Consider the following 26,670-nt stretch of genomic DNA (forward strand, 5'->3'; position numbering starts at 1 on the left):
TTCAGCGAAAGCTGACTCGGTACTTCCTGCCTTTCATTACTGGCTCACTCGTTTAGCACACTCACTGGCAACATAACTGATATTGTGTGCCTGCCCCATGCAGCAAGACAAAATATCACGCATGTCAAAACGTTTCAGCGTTCATCATGCGTGCATGACAAATGTGGACGTCCCTACAGGCCAAACTCAAGGTGGATCACCCTCCCCTTCTTTAGACCTGGGTCATGTCAATTCAATTGGTAGCCATTGATCCCTGCATGCTTACTTGCTGCGATATTTTACACTTTCACCTACACTTCTTCAAGAATATGGTTCACAATCTTGAGGTGTTCACAATTAATGTCAATTGGATGCACATCAGTCGAATACGCTCTGACAATTGTGGGGAATCAGACCCCAATAGTGGAACTCCTCCTATTCGAGGAATACTGCAATTGTACTGACTAACCTTTCTCTTATCCCTCCCTATGTACCATCCATGACACCTACTGTGCTGTAAATGTCGAAGACAGCCCAGATGCCCATGCTCAAAATGAACGAGATGTGGGCGTCAATGGAATGGATTCCCAGACCATTAAGAAGTTTAATTCGTGAAGGACAAGCCCGCGGTTGGTGTGCCGTCGAGGACGCCATGATCGCTGCTCGCTGCTACCTTGGCCACCTCGAGCAGGCCGGCATGCACCGTGCCCCTATCATCGAGGCCGGTTTGGCTCCCACCGCCGAGACATACGCTCTCATTTAAACCCATCAGGCGTGCCCAATGACGCTCACATAGTCGGACTGTACTTACTTATATTGAGAGCGACCTCAGTAGTTCCTGACCATGTTTAGGAAAGTCTTACGCAATTTCTGAACATGTCCCAAGGGGAGTAGTTGCACCATGATTCCTCTCTGCGGTGCCTTCTATATGTGTGTATTTGGTGGCGCCTTGCTGAACTATTTTTGACAAACCGGGATGGCTAGCTGTGACAGCTGCGATCAACAACCCACTTCTTCGGGAAATGCGTGCAAGCACTATATATGCAGAATCACTGTGAAGCGGTGCAAATTGTAAGGGTATACGGAAGCGGAATTGAATACATGCCCACAGCAAGGCTATGGCCACCAACGGAATTTATCAACTCCATGACAGTACTGTGGTACTGTGGAAGCTTCCAACTTCCTCTGGCCATGTCCTCTGTTATCCATATGTAGTATCCGGCACACCGACATGGGTGATATCCTGCTTCAAGAAGGACTGTGCTCATTGATTATATTTTCTTCGCGCACACCAGCTCCCCATTTTACTCAGTGGGCATTCTAATCAGAGAATGTCTTTATCTGTATGCCCTGCAATGCTCACCCCACAGGTATTGCCCGAGTCAAGTTGGTCTTTGGTCGAACATTTTCGATAAATGATTATTCATTGAGCATTTCTCTTCCGCATTCAAGCGGGATATCGCCATCACTAACTCTTAGACTTGTGGCCTTGAAACCCTGGTTTGACTGTGGGGCTGTGCTGGGGTGGTGCCGAGGCTGTGGTGATGCACCCGTAATGTTTTGATATCCAGATTTCCGTTATACGCTACCATCTTCAAAATACTCACCTCACGACCAAATCGCAGGATGTGCTGTTGGGGCCCAGCCGGAATGGCCATAAGGGCCTCAGATATTTGATGACAGAATATAACCCTTGTCAATCAATACATAAAGCTGGATGAGTTAGCGAATGAGGGTCACTGTAATAACGGAGTGGTCCGACCTGATCAGAAACAGTGCGATTGCAATTACACGACAGGCTGAATAAACGGCCGAGCACATTCTGCGTTTCTCACAGCGATCACAGCATTCATAGAGCAGCAATCATGCATTTCACTTAGGATTCACAGAGCAGCAAGTCATATATATGAGAGACCACGCCGAGGGGCGAACTTAAACAAACGGAGGCATGGTGGTAATTAATTACACACTCAATGGCCAGTAGATCAGAATGCAGGCCAAAAGGACATGCTAAATACTGTATGTTGGAGTGCTGCATGAGTTCATATGTTCAAACAAGACTACCACTGCAGGTGACCACAAACTCGAATCGCCACGCATCCCTAAGCCAAAAGCCCTGCCAACTCGAGATGACTCAGCCAATATCTATAAATGAGAAGTACTGTAATGTTCTGGGCACATATGGATGTCTTGCCTTGCGTTACAAGACCAAAAAGCTTAAATGAATGAGCGTTTGGCGTAGAAGTGCAGCACCCAGTGGCTAGTGGTTACCGATTCCACTTAGATAGCCGTGGGTCGTGTAGGAAAACAACAAGCACGTACCACACCCTGCTCATAGCGCACTCGGATCTTGGGACTGCCACATAATGGGCAGAGTTGGGTATGGCCCCGATGGCTTGAGGGGATGTCCCCATGGTCTTGGTCTCCTTGGTCTTTGTCTTCTCGTGTTCGAAGATGGATGAAGGACGCAAGCCCTGTTGAACGGATTACTCCGTCAGGCCTTCCTTGAGAGTAAGTACCGCCGCAATAGTATATACCACCAAATCGATCGTTGACAGGGCTATTGTGCACGTCAAGTAAGACGGACACTGTCAGAATCTGGCAATTGTGGCGCGCCTCAGTGAGACACAGCCACTTTAATTGGGCCTCTTATTTTATTTTGCTTCCATCTATAGTGACATACTCTGTAGACGTGTCTAGTGTTCGTTCATCTTATCGCTCTATGCGCCATTCTAGACAGACACACGGTGGCAATCCAGAACCCAGTTTCAAAAACAAATGCAGGTTTGACTGTACCACAATACCCAATGTGCATACGGAACGGTACAGGTGCCTACACTCTGGAACAAACTTCAAGAAACTTTGACTAAGGATACGACGCAGGACATACCCTTGCCGGGAGTCTTTCGCATAATACCCACAAAGCACTGCCAAATATTTCACCAAGTCGTGAAGGATCAACGATCCAGCCAAATATTGTGGACAATGCGTCAGACTTGCGAAGATCAAACAAATGACCTGTCGGTGATCGGTGATAGGTCAATTGAGACGTTTCCTTTAACAGTCCAAATAAGGGTGTCAGTCAATTTTCCTAACACACCAATGAACCGCACATACGTTCACTGATAATGTACGTACAGTACTGTACTGTACAACCATTTGATCGTGAAACATCGAATGGTATATTTGGTTAGGAACAAACCTTGACATGCGAATATGTCGGGGTGAAGTAGCGGAAACTATCAAAGCCTTAGTTAGAAACTGTGATTAAGCCATTCACCACAAAGGGCTGTGAGAATACGGACCTCAATATCCCAGTAGTACTGGTAGTACAGTGTCTGAAAGCCTTGTTAGCCACCGAGGATCAAACCAATTTCAACAGCCTTTGACAGATGTAAGTGTTCTACTGTACTTCCAATGGCCTTCCCATTCTTTGAGGTCTCAATAGCTCTGATCTCTGAGGCTAGCCTCGTTTCATATCATTTTGTAATAATCCTGTTGTAGCAGCTACAAATCTTGTTAATGCTTTTCGACATCCAGAGTTCAATTCGTGTGGCCTTGCTGGATAAAATTTCGGCTCGAAACAGTATGAAGGCTCCAAGTCCAACCAATGTTAAACATTCGTCTCCAGTTTTTCTTTTTTTTGAATTATCTTCGGTTAAAAGCACCTTTCAAACTGACCAACGTTTGTCGCCTCCTGTAGTCGGAATAACAATGCTCGGGTGGAGCCAATTAATTATTTCTTGATTCTCTTCTCCAAAGTCTATACATACACACTGGAGAGCAGGCGTTCCCAAAGGCCTGCCTGTATGCGGAAAAGTACTGACCTAAGAGGCGACCTGTTTTTCCATTCCGGTATGCACTTCGTACCGTAAAGAAGTAATGATATAAACTCATTTTGTTTTTGTTTTTTTTACAAAAACAAGACGTTCTCTGAAAGCCCTACCATGCGATTTTCACAGATGTTGAAAAGATTGTAAAATCGGACTGGACACTGCAACCGCCTTCCAGAGGGACATACAATTACGGGGTAAAGGAAGCGGGAAACTAAACTATTACTGGACGTCTGGACGTCTGGTAAACACGTGCCATGTGTCAGAAAGCGGTCTGCGCCAAATTGTTACAAAATGGTGAGTTTTGATGTGGAATTTGATCGACTGGCCGTCGCTTCGGGATTCCATACATATTAATTAATCGCTGTATCCACATCAGCAATAAAGGGTACAGTGTACTGAGGGGCGGCAATCAGAATGGTACATAGAGGGATAAGAGAATCGTTAGTCACCTCTGCAGAACGTAACTGTCGAGGAAGCAAAATAATGCTCAATCAGACGGCTGTTAGGGCTCTATTCAACAGACCACCGACCCATCGCTCCATGCAAAGTACTCCGCAAGCAAATGCATTGAAGCTTCTGAGATGCGAGGACCTTTGGGAGGATGTCCGCAGCCCTCCACACCCACGTCCCATTGTCCAAATTCTGGCAACTGCAGGCAGGGTACATAAACATTTACAGTACAATCAGTTGAAGTAATCACAACATAAGCGTAAGGCTTACCGACGTTTGGTACAATACGTACTTGCTTGCTATAAGTAAGTACTAACAACAATACACATGCAGACAGTACAAGTGTGAGCCATTGACGACTGAGATAGAAGCCACAGGATGCTTTTGGCTCTCTGTGGTAAATGCTCACTGAGGGTGAAATATGACGGCGGCAGAATGAGAACACTTTCCACATGTACAGAGATACATGGGTAGTGTAGGGGACCTGTGATGTTGAGGAAATGTCGCAACCACTCTGGAGGTTATAGAGTCTTGCAGCAAAGTGTAACCACCTCTGTCCATGACACTCCTCTTAAAATGTAGTGCCTCAGGCCGTCTCGGCGCTGGGATGTGGCTCACGCAGAGTTGTATGGTGGCGATACAAGGGCAAGTTTGGTTAGTGTTCTATCTATGGCGATGAACGGGCTCACCGACTGAACGATGTTCACCGTGACATACAATGGCGCCGCCGTGTATCGACCTGAGCATGAACCCCGCGGGACACGACGCCGCTCGCCAACGACTAGTTCAGCTATTCCAACCCCTACCAACAAGCCTATGTTGCGTCAAACTTGGCGCCTGGAATCCATAGAAGCAAAATGCCACACAATACAGGCATAGTGTGCAGTGGACTATGGCTGGGCAGTTGTATGAGGGTCGTCTTACAGCGAGTGCGCGTCCCTCTCTACCCATCCTTGCCCGGTACATAAATAGTGATTGCGCCCTTTCATATTTCCTGGGTTTATCGATCCATCCACGTACATCTACTCGGTGGATCGCTGGCGGGCTGGTGCCCTGACCACTGCCTGCATATGTGGGACAAGATTTGTCGATGGATTGATGCTGTCGTCAACTCCACTGGAAAGAGCATAGCTGCAGCCCTGGGACTTGACTAGGCCTCCAAGAAACTGTGGCACTTCGCTGCCATGCAGGCATATTCGTCATGCAGCGCATCAGCGGAGCTGAGCTGCATATTTCCGACATTGCGGGAAACCGTTCAAAACTAGAGAATGCATGCGACCTGGCTGTCGGGAACTAACTGTCGCAGCGTATGGGACAAACCTAGGTGGCAGCATCACCGAGAATGCAGGTTCCATTTCTCGGTTACATCTCGACTGCTGAAATATCGTCCTCTCTGATCTCTGAGATAAAGGCACATAACTGATGTAACTTTTTATTGGGAAGGATGGACCTTTTGAATTGCCTCGAGTAACTGGTTTTTGGGTCACTGACATCTTGTTAATATCAGATTGATCTGTAATGAACTGTCCGGCTATGCTACTATGTACATAGTCCTGTAATGGTGAGGGGTCGAAGATCCGGGAAGGTCTGTGAGTTGTCAAAACAGCCAGTCCTGTATGGATATGGCATGCCCTCGGCGTGGGGGCGGTGTATGTCCTCATGCCACACGTCTTCAAAGCACTGGACCATGTGTGCAAGACTCGTCGGCTATTGTGGGGGAGTTCCAATATTGCTAACTAACGAGACATTGTTTCCTCGGGCGCAACTGCCATACAGTTACCACGTTACCGCCCCGCAGCAATTGTGCAAGACATAGTTCTGAAGCTGAACATCCACCCAGAGTACCGCGGATACCATGCATAGGCACATAGGGTATCGGGCAGACCCCCTATCGCAGTTTTTGACAGCTGCACATAGGAAAGCAAGTAACGCGACCGATGCAACGCGAATTTCCACGACTCTGCTACATACGTCGACTGTTTTGTTGCTCACGACAGTCTGCTAGGTAACCACGCAGGGGAAGGACATTGAAGAGGAGCCTCATCAGTCACACGTGTAACCGAATTAATTGCACATTTCTTAATGGTCTCAATATTGTCGTGGCAGGAAGTCTTTGGTTTCTTCCGTACACCCACGTGTGGCGTAAAGTAGATTATATAGATGCATGCAACACTGTCCATTGTGGTCATGTTCAGACAGCAGTGGGGCATAAATACACATGTGTGCAGTCAGTTAGTGGCTACACATACATATCACCATCAGCAGTACCGGGCTGGTTCGCTTCAGCGATCAGCGGCCAGTCCCGCTTTCCATTGAATATACGAAGGTCGCATAACTGCATTGCATTTCATTCCATATGGTATGTATTTTACCAGCCCATTGACCAACTGTCCTCGGGCCCAGCCTTGAATTGGTTCGTTAGAGATCGGCGCCTGGACTTCCAGTCATCGGCTCCGACATATGCTCCACACATCCTACGCTGTCCTGTAAACGCTGCGCGCCCATGCATGACTCGCCAGTTGTCGATAACTGCTAGTCAGAATTGTAATTGGTTTGAAATTCTGAAGAACTCACCGACAACAGTTCCGGGAGTCAGCTTGACCCAGTATTCGGCCTCTTTGCTGGTGGCGACTTGCTCAAACAGACGAGCGGCAGTGTACCACTGGCGCACCTCGTCTGGTGTCCAGCCTTCCCCTAAGACACACCTGTCCTCGTTATTCCACCGAGCCTGATAGAGGCGACCCAGGTGGTCGTGACGGAAGACTGGCTGGCTGATAGGGGGACGGAGCAGAGTTCCTTCATTGCCCGATGCATGGAAGGGCACCGCAAGGCGGGAAAGGGTGGCGAACGCCTCGGGATAGTTTTCGGACAGCTGCTCTGCCACAAAGAATGCGTCAACGAGCAGTGTCTCTCCGCCGGTTCCGGGGGGGATGGGATGGTGAAGACAGTGGAAGATCTGCAGACCTGCCGGGTCGGTAAAGTATGCAGTATCGGTGTGCGCGGGGAGGCCTTGGTTGCTGTAAGCCAAGTCGCCCTTCGACATGTCGGCTGTGAAGTCCCAGAAGCCGCCATCTGGGGGCCAGTCAGTCAAGAATGAAAAAAAAAAAAAAACAAGGGGCTCCTCACAGTGAGTTTCGCGTATATGCCCCATACGGCGGATCAACTCCTCTGTGGCCTCGGTGGTGGTTGGTACACCTGTAACAAAGCAGAATCCGTACTCGTGCTGCGGTTATGTTAGCAGATAACTCGCATAGCACAATCCACGCACCACTTTGTCGAGCCAGCTGAGAACCCCTTTCTCTGCCTCTCCACCTGTCTTCGCAGGAATAACGGATTCGTATGTGACAGTAGGAGGGTTCTGAGCAATCTCTGATCCCCATGTGTGAAGTCTGTCATGTTATTACAGAGAGCCTCAGACGGCCCAGAGCGACGTACGGTGACTGGTCAAGGAGTTCCCCTCTGGTTGCGAGAGGAGGGTCATACGACGCCTGCCGCAGAAAGGCGAGAGGGAAGCTCGATTCGTGAACTGGAGTTGTCTGCCACACCACGTGAAGCTTGCCATTTGAGATTTGAGCACTGGCCACAGAAACATTGCTAGGGACCTATGCAACAGATCAGTGAGAGTCAAGGGACTAAGTTCTCACATTCGCGAGTGTCCGCAGGCGTTGCCTGGTCTTGCCGTGGAAGCATGCCGAGCAGCGACAGTGATCGAAGAGAAACTGGTTGTCACTATCCACGTTAGTTGATCGAATCAAGGTATTTATCTTAAAGCGTTACGAACAATGTCGACGAGCGGCCGTCCTCCCACTGAATAACAATCTTGGGCTCTGTCTTGGAAGGTACGACAGCGCAACCCACCTGGGCTGCTTGGATTGGGGGCTCCTGATGCTGAGCATGACGAACATGGTAATTATGAATGGGCCGCGTATGAATGATAGGGGAGCCGGAGGGAAGAGTCGGTGACCATGAGGGGGACGAACGATGGCGGAATGAGGACGACAGGTTAAGGGCGGTTGGGCAGAGCCTGCGGCCATGCACTCCGGTGCGAAGAGCGCGAACCACGAGCATTGTATAAGTATGGGCAAATTGACGACAAAGACGAGGAACGGTAGTGTCGAGGTTTGAGAAGAAGGGAAAGCAAGTGAGTGAGCTGTGCGGGATGGTAAAGTGGGCAAATGCGCGTAGCAAGCAGCACGCGGTGTGATGGTGGTAAGGTATGACGGTGGGACTCGGATAAACTGTTACCGGAATCCCGGGATCCCGGCAACTAGATCATCCTGTGTCATTGTATCAGTCTTCCAACAGTACAACATGCGTCATCCGCCATACCACCTGCTCAGCAACCTCCAACCACCACACTCGTCAGATGTCAAGGCAGTTCTCGCTATAGGTAGCGACCTCTTGGCTTCTGCTTCAAGAGACTCGACTGTCGCTGTATGGAAGCGGCAAAGCTCAGAAGAAACGAACGATCCTCGTCAGCCATTGCAGCTGCAGGCGCTGTTGGGCGGTCATGACGCATACGTCAACTCGTTGGCTCACATTCCAGGCAAGGATGAGGATGTAGGACTGCTGGTATCGGGTGGAAACTCGTCTCTTATCCTTTTGCATTCCTTGGATACTCTGGCGCCCGATGCTCAACACTGTCTTATCGGTCACGCCCTGAATGTCTGCGCACTGGCATTCAACCCAAAGCTGGGCAAGCTCCTCAGCGGAAGCTGGGACTGTTCGGCTCGAGTTTGGTCCCAGACACAAGACGGTTGGGCCTGCGATGCCGTCTTGGAGGGTCACGAACAAGCGGTGTGGGACGTGCAAGCTGTAGACGACGGTCGATATTATGGATCGTATCTTACAGGTATGACGGACTACACCAGTGAGTGAGACGCTGGCGCTGACGCATGGCAGGCTCTGGTAAGTGACGGGATGTATCGAACGTCGACAGGTGTTGCAGAACTTATCTCCATCTTTCTTCAGCCGACAACACGATCCGCCTGTGGAGCGCGACTGGAGAGCAGCTTCAGAGATTCAAGGGCTCTCCCGAGCCAGTCCGAAGCCTGGCGATGCTCCCTGGTGGAGATGAGTTCGCAAGTGCTTGCAATGACGGGTACGTTTTGATGAGCCTGCATTATGGACATGGCCGCTTACTCTTAAAGTATTATTCGCATTTGGGACATGAGTGGCAACATTTTGGCTACGCTCGAAGGCCACTCCGACTACGTTTATCAAGTCCGCTACAGCCCTACTGGACATCTATTCTCATGTGGAGAGGATCACACTCTGGTTAGTGACCGTGGCATCGGAATCTAACTGATATCCTGTAGCGTGTATGGAATCGACAAGGGCAACAGGAGAGGGTATTGAAACACCCTTGCACAACTGTGTGGACCGTTACCAGCTTTTTGGACGGTCTTGTGGTCACGGGTGGATCAGACGGTGTTGTGCGAGTTTGGGATTATAGTGCCGAGTCGTCGTTGCAAGACGAAACAGGCCCTCAGCCGACCGAGTCAAACATAACGAATGGAGCACAAGACGTTTCTCAACCGGTCGACAACCCAAAGACAGATGTCACTCCCAGTCAGGTGCAGCGGCTCGTCATTAACATTGATTTGGCGTGCGTGCATGTTCGCGCGCCATTGACATTGAGCTGACAGTTCTACAGCGACGACCAGCCCACAGTTCCACTCGTCTTTCAAAGCGATCGTGGGTGGCGCGATTTGCATCCCGCTGACAACTCTAGAGGACCCACATGAGGCAGCCATCGCCTTTGGTCAACAACACGGACTGAGCCAGTCATATATTGATCGTATCGAGGAGTTTGTGGCCAATCACGTTGGAGGGACTCATGAAGGTCAGGACAGATAATGAATGATTTATTGATGTATCTACTACAACATGCTTGGGTTGCGCGCGGCAACCACTGTCCACCGGCGTGCCGTCTACATGCGCGACTTGAGTGGCTGGTTGAGGTACATGACCATCTCATACTCCTTGTGCGTGAAGCCACACTTCTCGTAAAAGGCTGTTCAAAGTCAGCACACCGTACTGACAGTAAGGACGCACGGATGTTCTCCTTGCTGCAATCCAAAATGATCTTATAGCAACCAGTGTTGCGGCCAATCTCCTCGAGCGCGTTGATGAGGTGGAGACCGAGCTTGCGGCCCTGCATAGACTTGGAAACAGCAATGTCCTCGATGTGACCGACAATACCACCGCCGCGCAGGAACTTGCGCTCGACAAAAATGCTTCCCACAGCCACGAGCTATGGTCCGTCAGCTTCACGCAAATGCGAAAACTGTGCGTCGCTCACCTGGTCAGTCGCCTTGTTCACAAACACAACCGTATAGTAGGTGTTCAGGCACGCCTTCATGGACGCGAACTGGGCTACAGCTGTTAGTCGAGAATGTGTCCTGTGCCGGCTTACCTTCATAGTGCTCCTTGGTAAGGGCTGGAGCCTGGGACAAGACCGAGAGGAGCTCAAAGTGACCGCGCGAGTGGTCCGACGAAGCTAGAGGCCTTATCTGTGAAACTGGTCAGAGCACCATCGGCGTTTTTGCCGAAAACGGGACATACCTCGAGATCGGGGCCCAGACGCTGCTGGATGGACACAGGGATAATCTCGCGGGGGAAGAGAAGCTCTGAAGTGGCGGGCGCCATGGTGAGAGAGGATGAGAGCGAAAAACAAAAAGATAGATGTGGGTGTGTTTGGGGGGACGCGCAACGTGTTTAAAAGGACACAACAAGGACACGCACAGCGCAGCGCACAGCCCCCCACAATCCGCGGCACCGCACCCCGGATTGCCCGGCATGCAGAGACAGCCAGGGGTGGTTCACGAATGACGTGTGTTAAGCGGGCATGCCCATCTACGTTCATGACGTTCCACTAGGACTGACTTTGTTGATATCGGCAGGCATCCATACTTCATCGCGCATACCCACAGACCACACAGCAGCAGTAGCCGCATGCATACATACACGTATACACATTGCCGTGAAAACAAGGACACAAGGAACATGAGAAGCACCGCATGTCATGTCACTTTGCTCAGCGTAGTCACCGCTAGGCACTCGTCGTCAGAATCTCCTCCACCCGCTTCACCTTGCCGTCGTTTCCGCCGGACTTGATGTCGCGGTCGGTGCGGGTTCCGATACGGATGTCGGTCTGAACATAGTGTCAGCTCTGGCGTTTGTTTCATGTACTCACAGCGATGCGCGGCGTTCCCATCTGGTGCACAGCCTGATGACATTCCCCAATGGCCTGTTTAAGTCAGTCTTCCCCCCCAAACAACAACCAACGCAGTCTGTACCTTCATGACCTCGTCCCACGGGCCTTCAATGTTGGTGCCATAGCCGCTGTCCATCAGTCAGTTCCATCACTTCAAGCAATGGGCGACGGTTAACGTACTGAAGCTACAAGATGTTAGAGTGGTTTTGGCATTGGTGTGCTTACCTTGTATTCTAGACCACTGCGCTCAAGCACGCGCTGGCACTCGGCAATCTGGGGACCGACGGAGGGAGTAGGGAGACCCATGGGAATGAGACAGACTGACGATCAGCGACTTCTTCCAGCGTTAAGTCTTACAGTCTGCGACCGCGTAGAGGGTTGGGTTGGACGGCGAGCTAACGTCTGAGGGAACGACAGCCGACATGGTGGATGGAGCAGTTGTGTTTTCAATGTGATTGACCGCGATGTTTGCTAGCATCAAGTAAATGCCGACGTCCAGCGCGCCAACGGAGGTCCGTCGATCGAGCCTGTCGTCAGGTGGCACCTCACTTTTGAACAACGAGTGGTCGCTTTCTGAACGTTCCGCATCATCGAGTTGAATGCAAAGCTGGAGTCGCAACCATGGCTGGAGACATATTGAACAGAGCACACCCAGTTGCGGCTTTGCACACTACGAATCGACTGGCTTTTCCGCAATCACCAGATGCGCTGGAGAGGCCACTGCATCTGCATAGCGCGGCAACTATAGATTACAATGGTTGTACGGGGGAAGTTGAGCAAGCGAGGGGGTCTGCGCGCAACGTCAAGGATGGAGGGTAGATAACAAAGGAGATGAGGTCAGGACATGGCGCTATGTCAGGAGATGGCCGGACACAAGCACCAACAGATGCTTTCGTGTGATGCACACTGAATCTGACTGAGCTGTCCGGACAGGACGCCGCGAATCTCTCCAGTACCAGGAATTTCTTCCAAGCAACACCGACACCGCTTGTCTACAGGACGCGACTGTGCTCGCCTGGTTGACCACATGCATGCATGGCAGCCTTGCCACCCCAAAGCATGCATCCACAGACTTGCACCATGGAGGGCGTGCCACGGACCACAAAGCGGCTAAATGCCGAATTCTCCGCCCCGCGCCCAGCTGGCCCAGCCCCGAGACGCTCCGTGGGCGGGCCAGCGTCCGAGCCAATGCCAGTGGCCGTGAAGCAGCACAAAGTCGACCTACATCGACCCCTCACCACCACCACCCTCGCTCACTCCACCACCACTCTCCCCCAGAAATCTCCAGTCACCATGGCCATCGAGGAGTCCACGTCGTTCTTCTCCGCTCTCACCTCATTCTTCGTCCCTACGTATGTCGCCACGCCGAGCCTCCCTCAACAATTCAACAAGCTGACATCTGCCATCTCACAGGGCTCACGCCGAGGAGACCGAGGAGGAGCCCAAGGAGGACCTTGCCCCAGAGGAGGTTGCCGAGGAGGCGACCCCTGAGGCCGAGGAGGAGCTCAAGGAGGTTGAGGAGGCTCAGGAGGATGACGAGGACGACGAGCCCGAGGACGTGAGTGTTGACATTCCTGTTGTCGGAGTCAACCGGTCAACCGGTCAACCGGACACTGGCTTGTTGGTGTACGCGGGACGCACGCTGCCACATGCGTCCAGGCCATGCCTGCATGGCCTAGAGTTCCGAGGCAGCTTGGCCAGATGTGTTTGTCCTCTGGCATGGAACTGCCGTGTCCTGTTTGTTGTCAAGGCGTAACCGACACATCGGCCGTGGGCGGACCCGACCTGGACCCCAGTCACAGCGGTTAGCTGACAAGTCTCAGCAAGCACCTGAGATCCGCGAGGACTGTGAGAAGAACGAGTGCAAGGAGCCCGCCAAGCACTTCCAGCACTGCTCTGAGAAGGTATGGCATCACCTGGCCTCGCCAATGACGAATACTAATGTAACCAAACAGGTCGAGGCCGGCAAGGGCTGGCACGGTGAGGACTGCGTTGAGGAGGTACGTCCCATAAATTGTGCTCTGCATGCTGACTGTGACAGCTGTTCCACCTGATGCACTGCGTCGACGTCAGTACCACAAGGGGATAGAGCCGATGGTCGTAATGTGATGCTGACGTGACAGGCCTGCGCTGCTCCCAAGCTCTTCAAGAAGCTTGCTTAAGCTATCGGACTAGAAGGGTTACCTGCATGACATCGTACCCACTGTCCATAACTCGTCCCACTGCTAGAGAAGTGACGAGCAAAAAACGATGCTACAATATATGCTGGACTTGGGTTTCATGGTTGCAATGAACGGATCGGGGCTTTGCCGGGTGGACTCGTCACGTGACTGCTTCAAAAGTCGCGAGCTGATGTCAAGGCCGCCGTTCGATTATTTCTGTATCTTCACAACATACACAATGGTTCCACAGGAGCTCATCCTCTCCGCCTGCTCGACGGCACAGGCATCGTCATCGTCTACAAACAAGGCTAGCTCCTCTGCTCCTGCCATTCAGCTGCACGACCTCACTACCTCGGCACACGTTCAGTCGTTCAAGACCTCGAGCAACACTGCGCACTCGCTTGCCCTCACATATAGCCATGACGGTGTTGGTGGAACTGTGTGGGCTGTTCAAGAAGGCAAGGCGATTGTAGGAATCTGGGCCTGGCAAAAGGTATGATTTGTGAGAGGTAGAAGAGGGACACGCATCTCTAACAATAACAGGATCAGCAACACCTGAAGCTCCACCTGCCCGAAAAGCTGTCTTGCCTCGCGATCTCACCCAACGGTGTTTGGGCTGCTGGAGGTTCTCCAAATGGACAGATTTACCTGTGGGAAGTGAGTAACAGTGCACCACGCGTTCGTATCTAACTGTTAGATTGCTTCTGGTCTCATGCTTGCCTCTTGGAATGCCCATTACCGCGCTGTTAGTTCTCTGTCATTTACCGGCGATTCGACCCTTCTCCTGTCATCGTCGCCAGATGCGGCCGTGCACGTCTTCATGGTGGCTCGCCTTCTCGATGATGACTCGTCCACGCCTTACGGTAAGCCTTACGGGTCCCTTACCGACCACACATTGGCCATTTCGTCCCTGGCGTTGGGCAAGACAACTGGGAGTAGTGGTGGAAGGTGTTGGACTGCGGCGGAGGATGGGACTGTCAAGGTACGTGCTTCTATGTATTGCGGAGCAATAATAACCTCGTAGATGTGGTCACTGAATGCCCCGTTTGACCTTTTGGCGACGTTTGTCCTTCCTCCTGGCACTATTCCGTCAGCGCTTGCGGTCGACCCCGCCGAGCGATTCCTGTACGTCGGCTCAACAGCCGGCAACGTCTACCACATCCCGCTTTTCAAGCGCAAGGCACAAATTGGACAAGTGGAAGCTGTTGGCGGAGAAGGACTAGGTTCGGCAGCCATCAAGTCTGAAATGGCTTGCATTAGTGTGGAGTGAGTACAGTCGAACACGAACACTGCCTCGGCTATGGGCTTACATGTCAGGTCACCCATCACTTGTCTAGCTCTGTCTCTCTCGGCAACAGACGTACTGGTTGGAACGCGTGCAGGTGACATTCATGTCCACTCTCTTCCTTCTCACCAGCACCTGCGCACCATTTCATCGCATGGCGGCCCAATCTCTCATCTTTCCACTATGCCCAGTCCCGCCGACCTCGTTGGCAGGCCGTTCAGGTCAGAGGACTGGACTGTCATGGACATCAAGAACCTTGAACGCATGCGCATCGGGCGTGCTGCCAAGGATGTCCAGGAAGTTGGTGTCATTCTGAGGCCATCTGGACAGTCTCGACTCCTTACCAAGCTCCGCAACACCGTGGGAACGCAGACGCTAGTGGCCGATGCCACTGGCCACACTCAGGCGGCAGACCATGTCGACACTGCTGCTCTGCAAGATGAAGTCAAGCGGCTTCGCGTGGCTCTTGACAAGGCTGTCAAGATCAACGAGAAGATGTGGAACGGTGTTGTGGACCTGAAGCTCGCCGCATAGACTCGTGTTGCATTACCATCATTTATTTCTTGCATTTATGTGACACAATTACATGGCCTCCCCATCAACGTCATGGCCGTCCAGCTCCTCTCCGTCTCCATCATCGTCCATCGCATCCCCGTCCAGGTCCTCTTCCTCCTCCGCCTCTTGGGCGTCGCTCATTGGCTCGCCGTCAGCATTTGTAACGGGCTCGCTATTGACGCCGTCGTTTTGTTGTGAGGCGGTCGGAACGAACGGAGGAGCTGTAGACACGGACTCAGTGCATCCTCCGACTCGTTTGAATGACGACTTGAAGCCTGCGGACCTGAAAGTAGACTGAACGATTGGCTCTTCGATGAACGCCGGCTCCAGTGGCTTATTGAGTGTTTCCAGGGTGATCAGGCCGTGGAGGAGCGATTTTAAGCTCTCGTGCACATCCGCGGTGAACACGATCCTAACAACTGTCAGCCCTCTGTGAAGCAACTCCTTGCACATACCATCGCTCCCAGATAGCCAATACGGCGTCCACTTGTTGGCGGAACACATCAGCGGATATCGTCCCAGAATATACGAGCAAGCGGTCGTAAACGTCGGCAAAATGGGCGAAGACTGCGGGAAGGCGTTTCTCAAACGCCTGTCTGTACCTCCAAACATTTGGCAGAGGCGAGGCCTGATGATGTAAGCGTCGCACCATATGACAACCTCAGCACTTACAGAGTTGTGCAAAATGTCAGAGATGAGATGTAATCGGGCTATCTTGCGCGGGATTGGGGTGCTGTCGATACAAAGGCTTTGGATGACCATGTCGACTACCTGGAGGAAGTGTGAGTTCGTATCTGATGTCGAACGAACCTACCTCTTCAGCGGCCTCCGCCCTCTTGACTGCAAATTCCATGGCTCGTGCAATCTCGACACGTTTACCGCTCATGCCTCGAAGGATGGCCCCGAAGCGACGGTGGGCAAGAGCGCCAAGCACAGTATTAAGTTCGTCCTCTTGCTCCAACTCCTCTGCAGAGTCGGAAGAATAGATGGATGCGTAACCCTACACTTGAGTTATTTTACATTCACTGCTGAACAGCAGCTGACATACCTCATCGTCGAACTCCTGGACAGGAGCCGCTGGAAAGCGATATCGGGGATCCTGGTAGTGTCGAAAGACGTGGTATTCTGGCAGCTAAGAAAGTCGGTCAGCAGTGTCGTATTGTGGATGTACTTGCCTGATCGTCGAAGAGGAAGGCGAACTGGGGGTTATCAATTTCCCGTTGCATCAGCATCGACTTGAAGCCCTCCCCATGGCTTTTGATGCGCTCAGCGACGGCCTGCAGAAACTGGGACTGTTTCGAAGGTACAGACTCGACCCAGTACTGGCGCACTCGTGAGTGTTGGTGGCCATCTGGAGACACCGAGCGACGCTTTTTGGTTGCTGGTGATGTACTCCGAGCATTGGGACTCCTCGCTCGGCGACGCGACGGAGAGTGTGCCCGCAGCTGTTCGGCAAAATGCTCTGAATTCTGTCAGCGACAGAAGGATTGGCATTAGTTCACTAACCAAAAGCTGCTTTATGAGGAATTGAGACTGGTTTACTCCAGCTCACTCGCAGTGTGCTTCCACCAAACTCGTACCCGTCATACTCGCGAAGAGCCTTTTCCGCATCAGACCGCTTCATGAACGCGACAAAGCCTGTGAGGCCTGTCTTTGTACGGCGGAACCCTGGAGGGCCATACTCCTCATCACCTGGGCGAGCTGTAAAAGTGAGCGTCACAATCAATGAAGAAATCTTTACTACTCACGCCACATGATCTTCACAGTCCCAACGGGGCCCATTTTTGCAAAAAGGTTACCTAGGCTTTCTTCTGTGACACTGAAAGGCAAGTTGACCTGTATCACGTGTGAGTCCCATAAAGGCACCGACTCTCACCACAAAAAGATTTGTCGTCTGCAAAGGTCAGCTCGACGTCGTCTGCAATGTCTCCCTCACCTCCTGTTCACTGGAACGTTTGCCTCCTGCTCCTTCATACGCTGCCTTGTCAGACGGTGTTTACCAGTGGTTACTAACCGGCCAGAGCAGACACGGACAGCCCCTCGCCTGGCGAAGCGTTAACACCTGAAACCAGTCATGCTGACTAACGCTGAGCCACCTTGCTTAACCGTGCTTCCCGTGCTTCTTGATTCCTTCACGTTCAGCATTCCAGACATCAAGAGCACCCACCCTTTGATCTCCTCCAGGAAGGCGTCCATTGCTCGCTTGCCCCTCGGTTTTGGCGGAGGTGGTGGAGAAGGTAACCTCACCGGAGCGGACCAGGTGGTGGAAGCCTAGTTGATAAGTTTTCTGGTCAGACCATAAAAAGAAAGTACCTGCAGCGCTGGTGCAGCTGAGCCGCGCGGGGGGTTGTATATGGCAGCTGAAAGTGGTCAGCGCATGAAGTAGCAGCCACACAACACATACTGTCGCCGGCTCTAACAAACCCGCGAGATTGTGACTTCCATCCACCACTGCCCGCTGGTGCTCGATGGCCTGGGCCGGAGAACGCTTGCGAGTACTCCTCAAGGGCCAGCCTGGTAGCTCTGTTTCACTGTCAGTCATCACTGTACGACAGCGGTAGAAGGACATACTCTTCTTCCTCCTGCCTCTTCTTTCTCTCGGCCTCTAGCTCTAAATCTCGCTTGGTCTTCTTCGTAACGCCGTAAGACAACGTTTTGGACTTTAAAGGGTTGAGCTCAGCCTTCGGTATGGTTAGCTATCTTGCGTTGGTAGACTCTTTTGCTCACTGTGAGGGTCGAGCCGTCATCTTCGTCAGAGTCGTCACCTCTAAACAAGGAGAGGTCGATTCGTCGCGACATTGCGGTCAAAGAGGAGGCGGAGTGTATGTGGTGTTTGAAGTATGCCTGAAAACAACGTTGTGTGCGTTGCGTGCATGGGCACAGTCGTCCAACATTGGGGAGTGGATCGAGTGGAGGTGATCACTGCCGCGGGGGGCGCGCGCAATCAGCTGGGACGGAACCTTTTATCCCACCTCGACGCTTCGCCACCGGCCACCGGGTGTGCTTGAGTGCCCGAGGATGGAATGCCTTCAAACACGGCTGTGTCTTCTCGTCACTATTGTCATCTCGCTCTCCATCTGGCCGCCTCCCACTCTCCGCCACCATGGAAAACATCGAGACGTCTGGATCAGCCCTTGCGACAGGCAGTATCGCCGCTCGTTTCATCTCCCAAACCGCCGTTGACGAGGCCAACGACCGACGGGAGCAAGAATGGAAGGATGCGTACGCTCGGTATGTTGGTTTGTCGACACGTTTGTAAGGCGTTGCCAGTCGCTGACCACAGCCAGCATTGGACAGGAGCCACCCCCACAGATGAAGGAGCAACCAGATGATGGTCGTACACTGTATGAGGTGAGCAAACATGTCATGTGCCATTGCTAAACAAACACAGAGACTGAAGGAGCAAGAGGTTGGTTTGCAGCGCCAACGCATCCATCGGACTAACCTTTCTTTCCCTCCTAGATTCTGAAGCAAGAAGAGTGGGACAATCGAATGAAGCTGTCGAACCAGTACCGTGGCCTAGACAACGAGGAGCTCAACTTTTTGGCAGACAAGATCAAGGAGAGGCGAACCAAGGAGCAGAAGGAGAAGGCTGAGGACAATGTCGAAGTGCAAGCTTACAGAGAGTGCGTGGACAAGTCCAGTTAACAAGGCTAATCTGTTTCAGAGCTCTGGCAAAGAAGAATGCGGCCAGTTTGGCGGCTGCCGAGCCCCAGACCTCTGTTCCACCCGCCTCCTCATCCTCCTCGGCGAAACCCTCGACATCAGCAGTGAAGCCTCGAATTCCTCCCAAAGCCCCGAAGAAGGACATCAAGTCGCTGATGAAGGGTGTCGTGGTTAAGAAGGCAAAGCCAGCAGCAGCCCAGGCTGCAGTGGGCAAAGGTATCAAGAGGGCAGCCGACGGTGACGTGCAAGGCGAGAAGAAGCGCAAGATGTAGCAAGTAGACCAAACACAGCATTCATTTTCATTTTCATAATAACAGCAAACCATTTAATTCTCGGGAACCGGGTCGGGCTCGATAGACCAGATCTAGACTTCATTAGCACATGTTGAAGATTCGCTAACCCATGCACTCACAGAGTCGGCATAGTCTTGGATGGAGCGGTCAGACGTGAAGTCGCCCATGGAGAAGGCAGTCCTAATCGACTTCTTGGTCCACTCCTCCTGGTCGCGCCAGAGCTCATCGACGAGGCGCTCAGCGGCAAGGTACGAGCCAAAGTCGTTGGACACAAGGTAGTAGTCGTTGTCGTAGATCTTCGGTGTCAGTCACAGCCAGAGAAGATTCACGTACAGGCTTGAGAAGGGGCTCGTAAATGTGGCCGTCGCCAAAGGTGTTGGCCTCGATGGCCTTGAAGACCTCGGCGAGCTCGGGCGAGCGCTCGGCAAGAGGCGTTGGGTTGTACGAGTTCGCATAGCGAACAGCTGAGAATCTGTCAGTTTTGAGAGAGTCACAGTGTGCTCACCGTCAACGTCCGCAGCAAGGTGGCCGAAAAGGAAAGCGTTCTCCTCTCCCACATCCTCCGCGATTTCTCGTAATGTCAGCAAAAAACAGCCCCTCGTGTCAAATCAGTCGTTTCAAACACACCAATATTGGCGCCGTCGACGGTACCGAGAAGCAGGGCACCGTTAAGGCCGAGCTTCATGTTACTCTGTGCCAGGTCAGCAAGGATCAGCCGTTGTAACGTACGGTTCCAGACGCCTCAGTGCCAGCCGTCGAAATCTGCACACTGACGTCCGCCGCGGGGACAAGGACCTCAGCGACAGAGACGCTGGAGGTCAGCGGAGTGGATGAGTGGGTTTCTCTCACCTGTAGTCGGGGATGAACACAACACGGAGAAGGTGGCCGACGTCAGGGTCATTGTTCTGCAGGTCAGACTCTGCCATTCAGAACCACGCTTGAAACTCACGACGATCTTGGAAACGTTGACGATGAGGCGGATAACAAGCTTGGCAATGTAGTAGCCTGGAGCGGCCTTGCCGGCAAAGATGGCAGTGTGCTTTACAAACTTCTTGCGCTCCTCCGGAGTAGCCTTCTTGATCTGCAAGTAACGCAAGATGACACCAAAGATGTTGAGAGTCTGGCGCTTGTACTAACAGTCGTCAGCCTCATGTCTGGGCAAGGACATACCTCGTGGAGACGCTTGATCTGGCAGGTGAAGACACTGTCGATGTCAACCTGGATGTTGAGCTCTGATGCCAGAACTTCGGCAAGCTAAGAAGTGTCAGAATAGACTCGGTGATGCCAGCGACGTACACGGGTCTTGTTCTCGTTCTTGATCTCACGGAACGCTGCGCGGAACTGCGCGTTGTCCGCCATCGGGAGAAGCTGAGCAATCTGCTTGAGGTGGACAAGCCAGTGCTCCGAGCCAAGAGTGTCGGTGATGAGCTGCGCAAGGCGCGGGTTGCACTGCAGCAGCCAACTGGACACATGTCAGTTCAAATTACGAGATGAAACGGGCTTACCGGCGAGGAGTAATGCCATTGGTGACATTAGTAAAGCTGTCACGGCCCTTGAACTCGACGCTGCAGAATTAGCAATCGATGGGCGCCATACGCTGTTATGGCTTACAAGTCACGGAAAATGGTCGACTGGAGCAGCTGGCTGTGAAGCCTTGAACGTCAGATGAGTGCTTGGGATTGGGACTTACTCGGCAACACCGTTGACCTGAGACTGTTAGCACGGGATGCGGGTGACAACCGAAGATTAAAAACTCACCTTGAAGGAGCCGACAATGGCGAGATGGCTGTGAAATGTCAGCTATTTAGCACTAGACGTTCTAAAAAAGCAAGAGGTACTGACGCCATGCGGACAAACTTGGGGGTGCCCTCTGGGAGTGGGTAAGTAACGCACGCAAAGACAAACGGCACACTGACCTTCAATGATGGACATGCGGCGAATGCGGTCCATGTCACCAGGGAATCGTTTGGCCACATCGTTGAGGAAGTTGAGGTTGATTTGGTAGATGAGCTGGAGGTGGCGAGGGAGGAGGTTCTCAAAGAGAGGGAGGGGCCACTTCTCAAGCGCCTCGGGGAGGACGGTGTGGTTGGTGTAGGCAAACACCTTGGTGGTAATCTTCCAGGCAACGTCGTACGGAACCTCCTCCTCGTCAATGAGGATGCGCATGAGCTCCACAATCGAGATGGTCGGGTGCGTGTCGTTCACTAGACTTGTTAGCGCACGTATGGGCATGAGCAGAGGAACTGACTCTGAATGACAACGTAATCGGGCAGCTGCTCCCAAGAGAGGTCGAGCTTCTGGTAGCGACGGAGAATGTCCTGAAGCGAGGCAGAGCACCAGAGGTACTGCTGCTTGAGACGGAGCTCCTTGCCGGCGTACATGTTGTCGTTGGGGTACAGGACGCGAGTCTGTTCAAGTCAGCGACGTTTGTGTGACAAACCTTTACTGACAATGTTCTCGGCGTCACTGCTGCTCTGAACTGACGCCTCATAGTTACCGGCTGTTGACCTGGTCAGCGCAACGCTTCAGAAGCTACCCACCGTTGAACGAGTTCAGGTCAAAGCCCTGGATGGGACGAGACGCCCAGAGACGGAGGTTGGCAGTGTTCCTAGAAGACGTGTTAGATTGGATCCACGCCGGCCGATTGATCCATCAAAACACTCACTTGGTGGCAAAGCCGGGGACGGGTACTAACACGTCAGTACATCATGCCATCGACCGCAATTCGCAAGCTTACCGTCGTAGGCAACCTGAGCACTGTTAGCAGTCTAACAGAGAAAATACCCAAGGAAAGACTAACAGCCAGACATTCGGTACCGCCCGACCAGATAGCGCGCGAAGTGTTGGGAATCGACTCGACGCGGCCATAGAAGCGGATGGGGTACGACACATCGATGCGGGCAATCTCCCAAGGCTGCAGTGTGAGTTCCAAACCTGACGAAGGTCGCTCACGTTCTCACGGTCGAGCCACGGGTCAGGAGCCTCGAGCTGCTCGCCGGTGTTCGAGATGAGCTGCTTGAAAATGCCGTACGAGTAGCTGGCCGGCGATCAGCACTGACAATCCGTACAACACGCACCGAAGACCGTAACCCCAGCCGGGAAGGTTGAGAGTAGCCATACTGTCAATGTAGCACGCGGCAAGGCGGCCAAGACCACCGTTACCAAGTGCAGCGTCACGCTCCTCGTTGAGAAGGTCCTCAAAGTTCTGGAGCGTTAGAATGGCGTCATACTTTGTCTGTTCAACGCACAAAGCCGAGCTTCTGTGTAGCCGTCTCGTACGTGTTGCGCATGTCCAGGTTAAGGACAGCGTTGTCGAGGGAGCGGCCCATAAGCCACTCGATAGAAAAGTAGTAAACGCGCTTGGGAGCGTGCTTGGTGTGGTAGCTGGATAGTTTGTCAGCACATTAACAACCATGTCATCGGGAGCTCACGTAGTGGTCTCATTCCAACGCCTGAGGGTTAGCGGACATTCAACATTGAACTGCTTACTTGAGGAGCTGGTCCTTGACTGAGAGGGCAGTTGCCTGGTACGCGGCAATCTGGAGTCAACATCTGAACTGAGCACCGGCCAACTCACATCGTCAAGGTTGGCGGCCTGGCGAGCAAGAGTGGTGGTGACGTGACGAACAACCGAGTTGGCCACGGCCTGGGTGTCTTCCTTGTCCACATGCTCGGCCTTGAGTGCAGTCTTCCAGACCTCTGGGTCGCCGGGGAGGACCTCATCATCGGGTGCACCGGGCTGGGCAGGGAAGTACGATCCTGTGGTCTGTTAGGGGGGTGGGGGGATCGCTGGCAGTGTCCGTTGTTCTCACCCGTGAGTGAGCGCTTGTGGGTCTTGGGGCGCTCGCGACGAGGGGTCGTCACCGGAATGCCGATTTGAGCGGTGTCGACATTGTGGCTGGGGCCGATACCGACGCCAGAGAGCGAAGAGCGACGGGAGAGTGTGGGCTGGTGGAGCGACGGGGTGCGGGAGCCGGTCGACGGCGGGGTCGCTATCAATCAGTGAGAGCCCCATCCCTCTTCTTGTCCGCGAAGCAAAGCCACGCAGTCACAAAGCCTTCCGATGTGATGTGTGATACGTACAGACCGGCATCTGCTTGAGGTTCTCCTCTGTGAGCTGGGACATTGCTGTCTGCTCTTTGCTGTCAGACGAAGACAAGGGGGTGAGAGGGGATGAGAGATAGAGAGATAGAGAGGGGGAGAGAGAGAAAGAGAGAGATTGGGCGAGGGAAAAGGGGACGACGGCCAAGACGGACAAGAGACGTCTGCTCTGAATGGGACAAGACGTGCTTTTTGCCCGACCACGCTCTATAGGCTGTGTGTGACGCGTCGGCTTGAGTGGCTGGACCTGCCTGGCTGCAGCTGGCTGCCGCTGGCTGGCTCTCTTGAATCCGAACGTGAACGTGTGGCCGGCCGCGAGACCTTCCGCTGGGGCGCGAGCGCGCGGGGGCGATCTCGGTGCGTGCGTGCAGTGCGTGCAGTGCGTTGCCGTGTGCCGTGCGCGTCATTGCAGCAGCAGCAGCAACACACACCGGCGGCCGTCTGCGTGGGGGCCCACCGTAGACGCGCCGCCCTGAACAGCTTCCCACGCCTCTCTCCCGCGCCCCTTCCCCAGAGCCTGCCGATCCTTTGCCTGGAGCTTGGAGGGTCATCTCCCATGATATTGATCCGTCGCACACAAAAGGACACACCCAACACGTCCCCCCTGGGTCCCCTGGGCGCCCGGGTGGGCCGCGCCGGCAGAGATAGCATATGCGCGCCGATGACGTAGCCAACACCCAAAACCCCCCACAGGTTAGAGAGCACAGCCGCCACAAAATCGGAAACCAGCAAGCAGCCAGCAAGCAGCCAGCCAGGGGTCTCTCTCTCTAGATCTCTCTCGCTCTCTCAAACATGATTTCATAACTGTATCTGTATGCAACAACATCGGTAGCCCTAGAGTCAACTTGTCATCCTATCCGAGTCGTTGCCCCAGCTGGCCGAAGCGCTGCCCAAGCTGGGGTGGAATAATCGAGTGTGGGTGGAATAATCGAGTGGGCGAGGCACGCGGTGGCGGGGAACGGGGGATAAGGGGTACGAAAGGAGGAGGTAGTGGGGGGGGGGGGGGGGGGGGGGGGGGGGTGGATGGGTGGATGGGTGGACGATGGGTGGATGTGGTGGTAACGGGTCAGGAGGAGTAAAACTTATGGTCCACGAAGCATCTCCTTGACCTCCAAGCCCACAGTCGTGTGGGAATGACCGTTTTCGCGGCCCTCGACGCAGACCTCGACGGACTGCACCCATTTGTCCTTGAGTGCCTCGTCAACAGTCCAGCGGGTCTTCGGGTCGGGGTCGAGCATGTGCTTGATGACATGACGGCACTCGCGAGGGATGAGGTTGTTGAGCGGGGCCGGGCAAGCAGGGGCACCCTCCGGACGGGCACCAGACGGGTAGTACTGCGAGACATAGGTCGCAAAGGTGGGGTCACCAGGCTTGGCGACACGCCACGGCAGCTCCTGGAACTGCATACAATAGAAGACGATGGCAGCAGCCCATACGTCAACGAGACGGGCATCGTATTCTAATTATACATGTCAGCGTGCAACATTCACAGCAGCCCACGATGATGAAAACACTCACCTTTGTGCTCGAACAACTCTGGCGCAATGTAGGGCTCAGAGCCACAGAGGCCCTTGCTGAGATGCGTCTTCTTCTCCCAACACATGCGGAAAACGTCCGAGACACCAAAGTCGGTAATCTTGACATGGCCACGGCCGTCAAGAAGAAGGTTCTCGGGTTTGATGTCACGGTGAGCAACGCCCATAGAGTGCAGGTATTGGATACCCTGGAGGATCTGCTTGAACGAGCACTCAACCTCACCCGACGACATGCCGCCCTTTTTGATGGCGGCATAGAGGTCTCCGCCGGGACAGTACTCCATGACCTCGCACCAATGCTGCTGCTCGTCCTGGACAAGGTCCACGGTCTCGACGACGTTGATGTGGTGTAGCGTCGACGAGATGCAGAACTCGGACGTGAGCTTCTTGACGTAGTCCTTCTCCGTCTCGTTCTTGCGACGCTTGCGGAACTCCTTGACAGCATACAGCTTCTCTTCACGGCGGTCCCACTTGTGGGCAAGGCGCACAACAGCCGTCGCGCCCTTGCCGATAGCCGCACGGTCGCAGACACCGTACTTTTTCAGCAGCGAGGCCGTGCTCGTGTTGTCGCCAAAGTCGCGGTCGCTTCCCTTGGTCGAGCCACGGTCTGACCCGCGTGCAGAACCGGATGGGCGGCGCGAGAGTTTGTTGTCTTTGCCCCCACCGATGAGGTCCTTGAGGGTGAACTTGGACCCGCCGGTTTCAGACACAGGTGTTGCCGGAGCGACCACGACGTTGGGACCAGTGGAACCGTGGGAGATTGACCTTTCAGACATGCGACGCTGTCCAAGGAGAGAAGGGCGACGCTCAACTGGAGGATCTTCGTGGTTGTTGCGCTTCACGCTCGGAGCGCGAGAAGGAGGGCGAGAGTGGTCCGACTCGGTGCCAACAGGGGTGAGGGGAGGGGAGTCGCCATTGGCCTTGGAAGTGGGTGTCATCCTGTCCACTTTGGACTCGTGGTGGAACATCTTGGCGAGGAAACCTTTCTTCTCTCCAGCCTTGCTGCTCGTCGACTGGGAGCGATTGGCACGGGTGCCAAGGTCAGTCACGTTGGTGCTGTTGGCTGACACATTGCGCGACATGGGCGCCGATGATGGGGGAGGAATGTTCATGGAAGGGGGGGTGAGGGTCGCCGCACCAGGTGTCTGTGCACTGGAAGGAAGAGGGCGGACTGAAATGTCAGCGGCTGCAAGTACGGAAGATGACACATGAGAAGCAAGTCAGCAAAAGCACTCACACTTTGCCATGGGATACGCCGAATCTGGGAGTGGCTCCGGAGTACCAGCTGAGCCAGTGCGGGGTCCAACCGAGTTGGAATCATGAGTCGCCAGGTGCACTTCGTTCAGAGGAGCAGCCAGTTCGTTGAGGGAAAGGACACCGTGGCTGTCGTCCACCTTGGCAGTTGTGGCGGCCCCACGGATGGCTGTACCGTTCGAGATTGGCGCAGTTGCATTCAACTGCAACGAATGTGTCAGCATGACCGACGTATCTTGCAGACAAGTATGGCTTACCTTGGGCCTATCCGCCGCCAAGGCCTCCTCGTCAGCAGTATCTGGGAGAGTTTCCAAGGCCGACATGGTAGGAGAGGG

General features: G+C 53.4%; 13 protein-coding genes across 13 annotated transcripts; 6 read left to right on the forward strand and 7 right to left on the reverse strand.

Annotated features, from left to right (window-relative positions):
- Positions 1 to 499: 499 nt before the first annotated feature.
- EHS24_001831 (uncharacterized protein) lies at positions 500 to 742 on the forward strand (the record flags this gene model as incomplete). Its single annotated transcript, XM_028617592.1, has 1 exon — positions 500 to 742. One exon carries the CDS (start codon positions 500 to 502, stop codon positions 740 to 742), a length of 243 nt encoding a protein of 80 aa, XP_028474055.1.
- Positions 743 to 6,633: 5,891 nt separating this feature from the next.
- On the reverse strand, positions 6,634 to 8,170 carry EHS24_001832 (uncharacterized protein; the record flags this gene model as incomplete). The annotated part of the gene is made up of 7 exons (XM_028617593.1): positions 6,634 to 6,794; positions 6,840 to 7,337; positions 7,392 to 7,488; positions 7,534 to 7,654; positions 7,701 to 7,867; positions 7,910 to 7,994; positions 8,124 to 8,170. The coding sequence occupies 7 exons, from the start codon at positions 8,168 to 8,170 to the stop codon at positions 6,634 to 6,636; spliced, it is 1,176 nt and encodes a 391-aa protein (XP_028474056.1).
- A 406-nt stretch (positions 8,171 to 8,576) lies between these two features.
- Positions 8,577 to 10,124, forward strand: EHS24_001833 (uncharacterized protein; the record flags this gene model as incomplete). Its single annotated transcript, XM_028617594.1, has 7 exons — positions 8,577 to 9,117; positions 9,168 to 9,173; positions 9,237 to 9,366; positions 9,416 to 9,542; positions 9,584 to 9,873; positions 9,922 to 9,962; positions 10,000 to 10,124. The coding sequence occupies 7 exons, from the start codon at positions 8,577 to 8,579 to the stop codon at positions 10,122 to 10,124; spliced, it is 1,260 nt and encodes a 419-aa protein (XP_028474057.1).
- A 74-nt stretch (positions 10,125 to 10,198) lies between these two features.
- EHS24_001834 (uncharacterized protein) lies at positions 10,199 to 10,916 on the reverse strand (the record flags this gene model as incomplete). Its single annotated transcript, XM_028617595.1, has 5 exons — positions 10,199 to 10,281; positions 10,323 to 10,521; positions 10,570 to 10,643; positions 10,684 to 10,780; positions 10,833 to 10,916. 5 exons carry the CDS (start codon positions 10,914 to 10,916, stop codon positions 10,199 to 10,201), a joined length of 537 nt encoding a protein of 178 aa, XP_028474058.1.
- Positions 10,917 to 11,319: 403 nt separating this feature from the next.
- On the reverse strand, positions 11,320 to 11,908 carry EHS24_001835 (uncharacterized protein; the record flags this gene model as incomplete). The annotated part of the gene is made up of 6 exons (XM_028617596.1): positions 11,320 to 11,421; positions 11,464 to 11,517; positions 11,567 to 11,612; positions 11,665 to 11,669; positions 11,710 to 11,804; positions 11,842 to 11,908. 6 exons carry the CDS (start codon positions 11,906 to 11,908, stop codon positions 11,320 to 11,322), a joined length of 369 nt encoding a protein of 122 aa, XP_028474059.1.
- Positions 11,909 to 12,777: 869 nt separating this feature from the next.
- On the forward strand, positions 12,778 to 13,646 carry EHS24_001836 (uncharacterized protein; the record flags this gene model as incomplete). Its single annotated transcript, XM_028617597.1, has 6 exons — positions 12,778 to 12,836; positions 12,898 to 13,042; positions 13,308 to 13,388; positions 13,440 to 13,484; positions 13,526 to 13,552; positions 13,608 to 13,646. 6 exons carry the CDS (start codon positions 12,778 to 12,780, stop codon positions 13,644 to 13,646), a joined length of 396 nt encoding a protein of 131 aa, XP_028474060.1.
- A 238-nt stretch (positions 13,647 to 13,884) lies between these two features.
- Positions 13,885 to 14,916, forward strand: IPI3 (Pre-rRNA-processing protein ipi3; the record flags this gene model as incomplete). Its single annotated transcript, XM_028617598.1, has 4 exons — positions 13,885 to 14,139; positions 14,196 to 14,303; positions 14,344 to 14,628; positions 14,671 to 14,916. 4 exons carry the CDS (start codon positions 13,885 to 13,887, stop codon positions 14,914 to 14,916), a joined length of 894 nt encoding a protein of 297 aa, XP_028474061.1.
- Positions 14,917 to 15,114: 198 nt separating this feature from the next.
- On the forward strand, positions 15,115 to 15,465 carry EHS24_001838 (uncharacterized protein; the record flags this gene model as incomplete). The annotated part of the gene is made up of 1 exon (XM_028617599.1): positions 15,115 to 15,465. The coding sequence occupies one exon, from the start codon at positions 15,115 to 15,117 to the stop codon at positions 15,463 to 15,465; it is 351 nt and encodes a 116-aa protein (XP_028474062.1).
- Positions 15,466 to 15,513: 48 nt separating this feature from the next.
- Positions 15,514 to 17,268, reverse strand: EHS24_001839 (uncharacterized protein; the record flags this gene model as incomplete). The annotated part of the gene is made up of 8 exons (XM_028617600.1): positions 15,514 to 15,898; positions 15,942 to 16,114; positions 16,159 to 16,257; positions 16,301 to 16,486; positions 16,535 to 16,611; positions 16,658 to 16,948; positions 16,993 to 17,187; positions 17,235 to 17,268. 8 exons carry the CDS (start codon positions 17,266 to 17,268, stop codon positions 15,514 to 15,516), a joined length of 1,440 nt encoding a protein of 479 aa, XP_028474063.1.
- Positions 17,269 to 17,456: 188 nt separating this feature from the next.
- EHS24_001840 (uncharacterized protein) lies at positions 17,457 to 18,285 on the reverse strand (the record flags this gene model as incomplete). Its single annotated transcript, XM_028617601.1, has 6 exons — positions 17,457 to 17,463; positions 17,654 to 17,757; positions 17,800 to 17,846; positions 17,891 to 18,009; positions 18,058 to 18,167; positions 18,214 to 18,285. 6 exons carry the CDS (start codon positions 18,283 to 18,285, stop codon positions 17,457 to 17,459), a joined length of 459 nt encoding a protein of 152 aa, XP_028474064.1.
- A 304-nt stretch (positions 18,286 to 18,589) lies between these two features.
- Positions 18,590 to 19,424, forward strand: EHS24_001841 (uncharacterized protein; the record flags this gene model as incomplete). Its single annotated transcript, XM_028617602.1, has 5 exons — positions 18,590 to 18,717; positions 18,774 to 18,837; positions 18,878 to 18,895; positions 18,949 to 19,112; positions 19,154 to 19,424. 5 exons carry the CDS (start codon positions 18,590 to 18,592, stop codon positions 19,422 to 19,424), a joined length of 645 nt encoding a protein of 214 aa, XP_028474065.1.
- A 53-nt stretch (positions 19,425 to 19,477) lies between these two features.
- On the reverse strand, positions 19,478 to 23,571 carry GPH1 (Non-essential glycogen phosphorylase; the record flags this gene model as incomplete). Its single annotated transcript, XM_028617603.1, has 30 exons — positions 19,478 to 19,516; positions 19,565 to 19,741; positions 19,779 to 19,909; positions 19,951 to 20,016; positions 20,073 to 20,136; positions 20,175 to 20,256; positions 20,295 to 20,350; positions 20,395 to 20,577; positions 20,616 to 20,699; positions 20,742 to 20,907; positions 20,951 to 21,010; positions 21,057 to 21,098; positions 21,136 to 21,152; positions 21,204 to 21,231; positions 21,288 to 21,315; positions 21,362 to 21,649; positions 21,694 to 21,853; positions 21,896 to 21,945; positions 21,986 to 22,053; positions 22,111 to 22,135; positions 22,183 to 22,195; positions 22,246 to 22,359; positions 22,398 to 22,482; positions 22,523 to 22,650; positions 22,694 to 22,829; positions 22,877 to 22,897; positions 22,935 to 22,984; positions 23,023 to 23,204; positions 23,258 to 23,437; positions 23,529 to 23,571. The coding sequence occupies 30 exons, from the start codon at positions 23,569 to 23,571 to the stop codon at positions 19,478 to 19,480; spliced, it is 2,766 nt and encodes a 921-aa protein (XP_028474066.1).
- Positions 23,572 to 24,628: 1,057 nt separating this feature from the next.
- SAT4 (serine/threonine-protein kinase HAL4/sat4) lies at positions 24,629 to 26,658 on the reverse strand (the record flags this gene model as incomplete). Its single annotated transcript, XM_028617604.1, has 4 exons — positions 24,629 to 25,005; positions 25,065 to 26,252; positions 26,319 to 26,538; positions 26,593 to 26,658. The coding sequence occupies 4 exons, from the start codon at positions 26,656 to 26,658 to the stop codon at positions 24,629 to 24,631; spliced, it is 1,851 nt and encodes a 616-aa protein (XP_028474067.1).
- Positions 26,659 to 26,670: the final 12 nt, after the last annotated feature.

Source organism: Apiotrichum porosum (assembly GCF_003942205.1).
Source record: "Apiotrichum porosum strain DSM 27194 chromosome Unknown scaffold_11, whole genome shotgun sequence".
Classification (NCBI taxonomy): domain Eukaryota; kingdom Fungi; phylum Basidiomycota; class Tremellomycetes; order Trichosporonales; family Trichosporonaceae; genus Apiotrichum; species Apiotrichum porosum.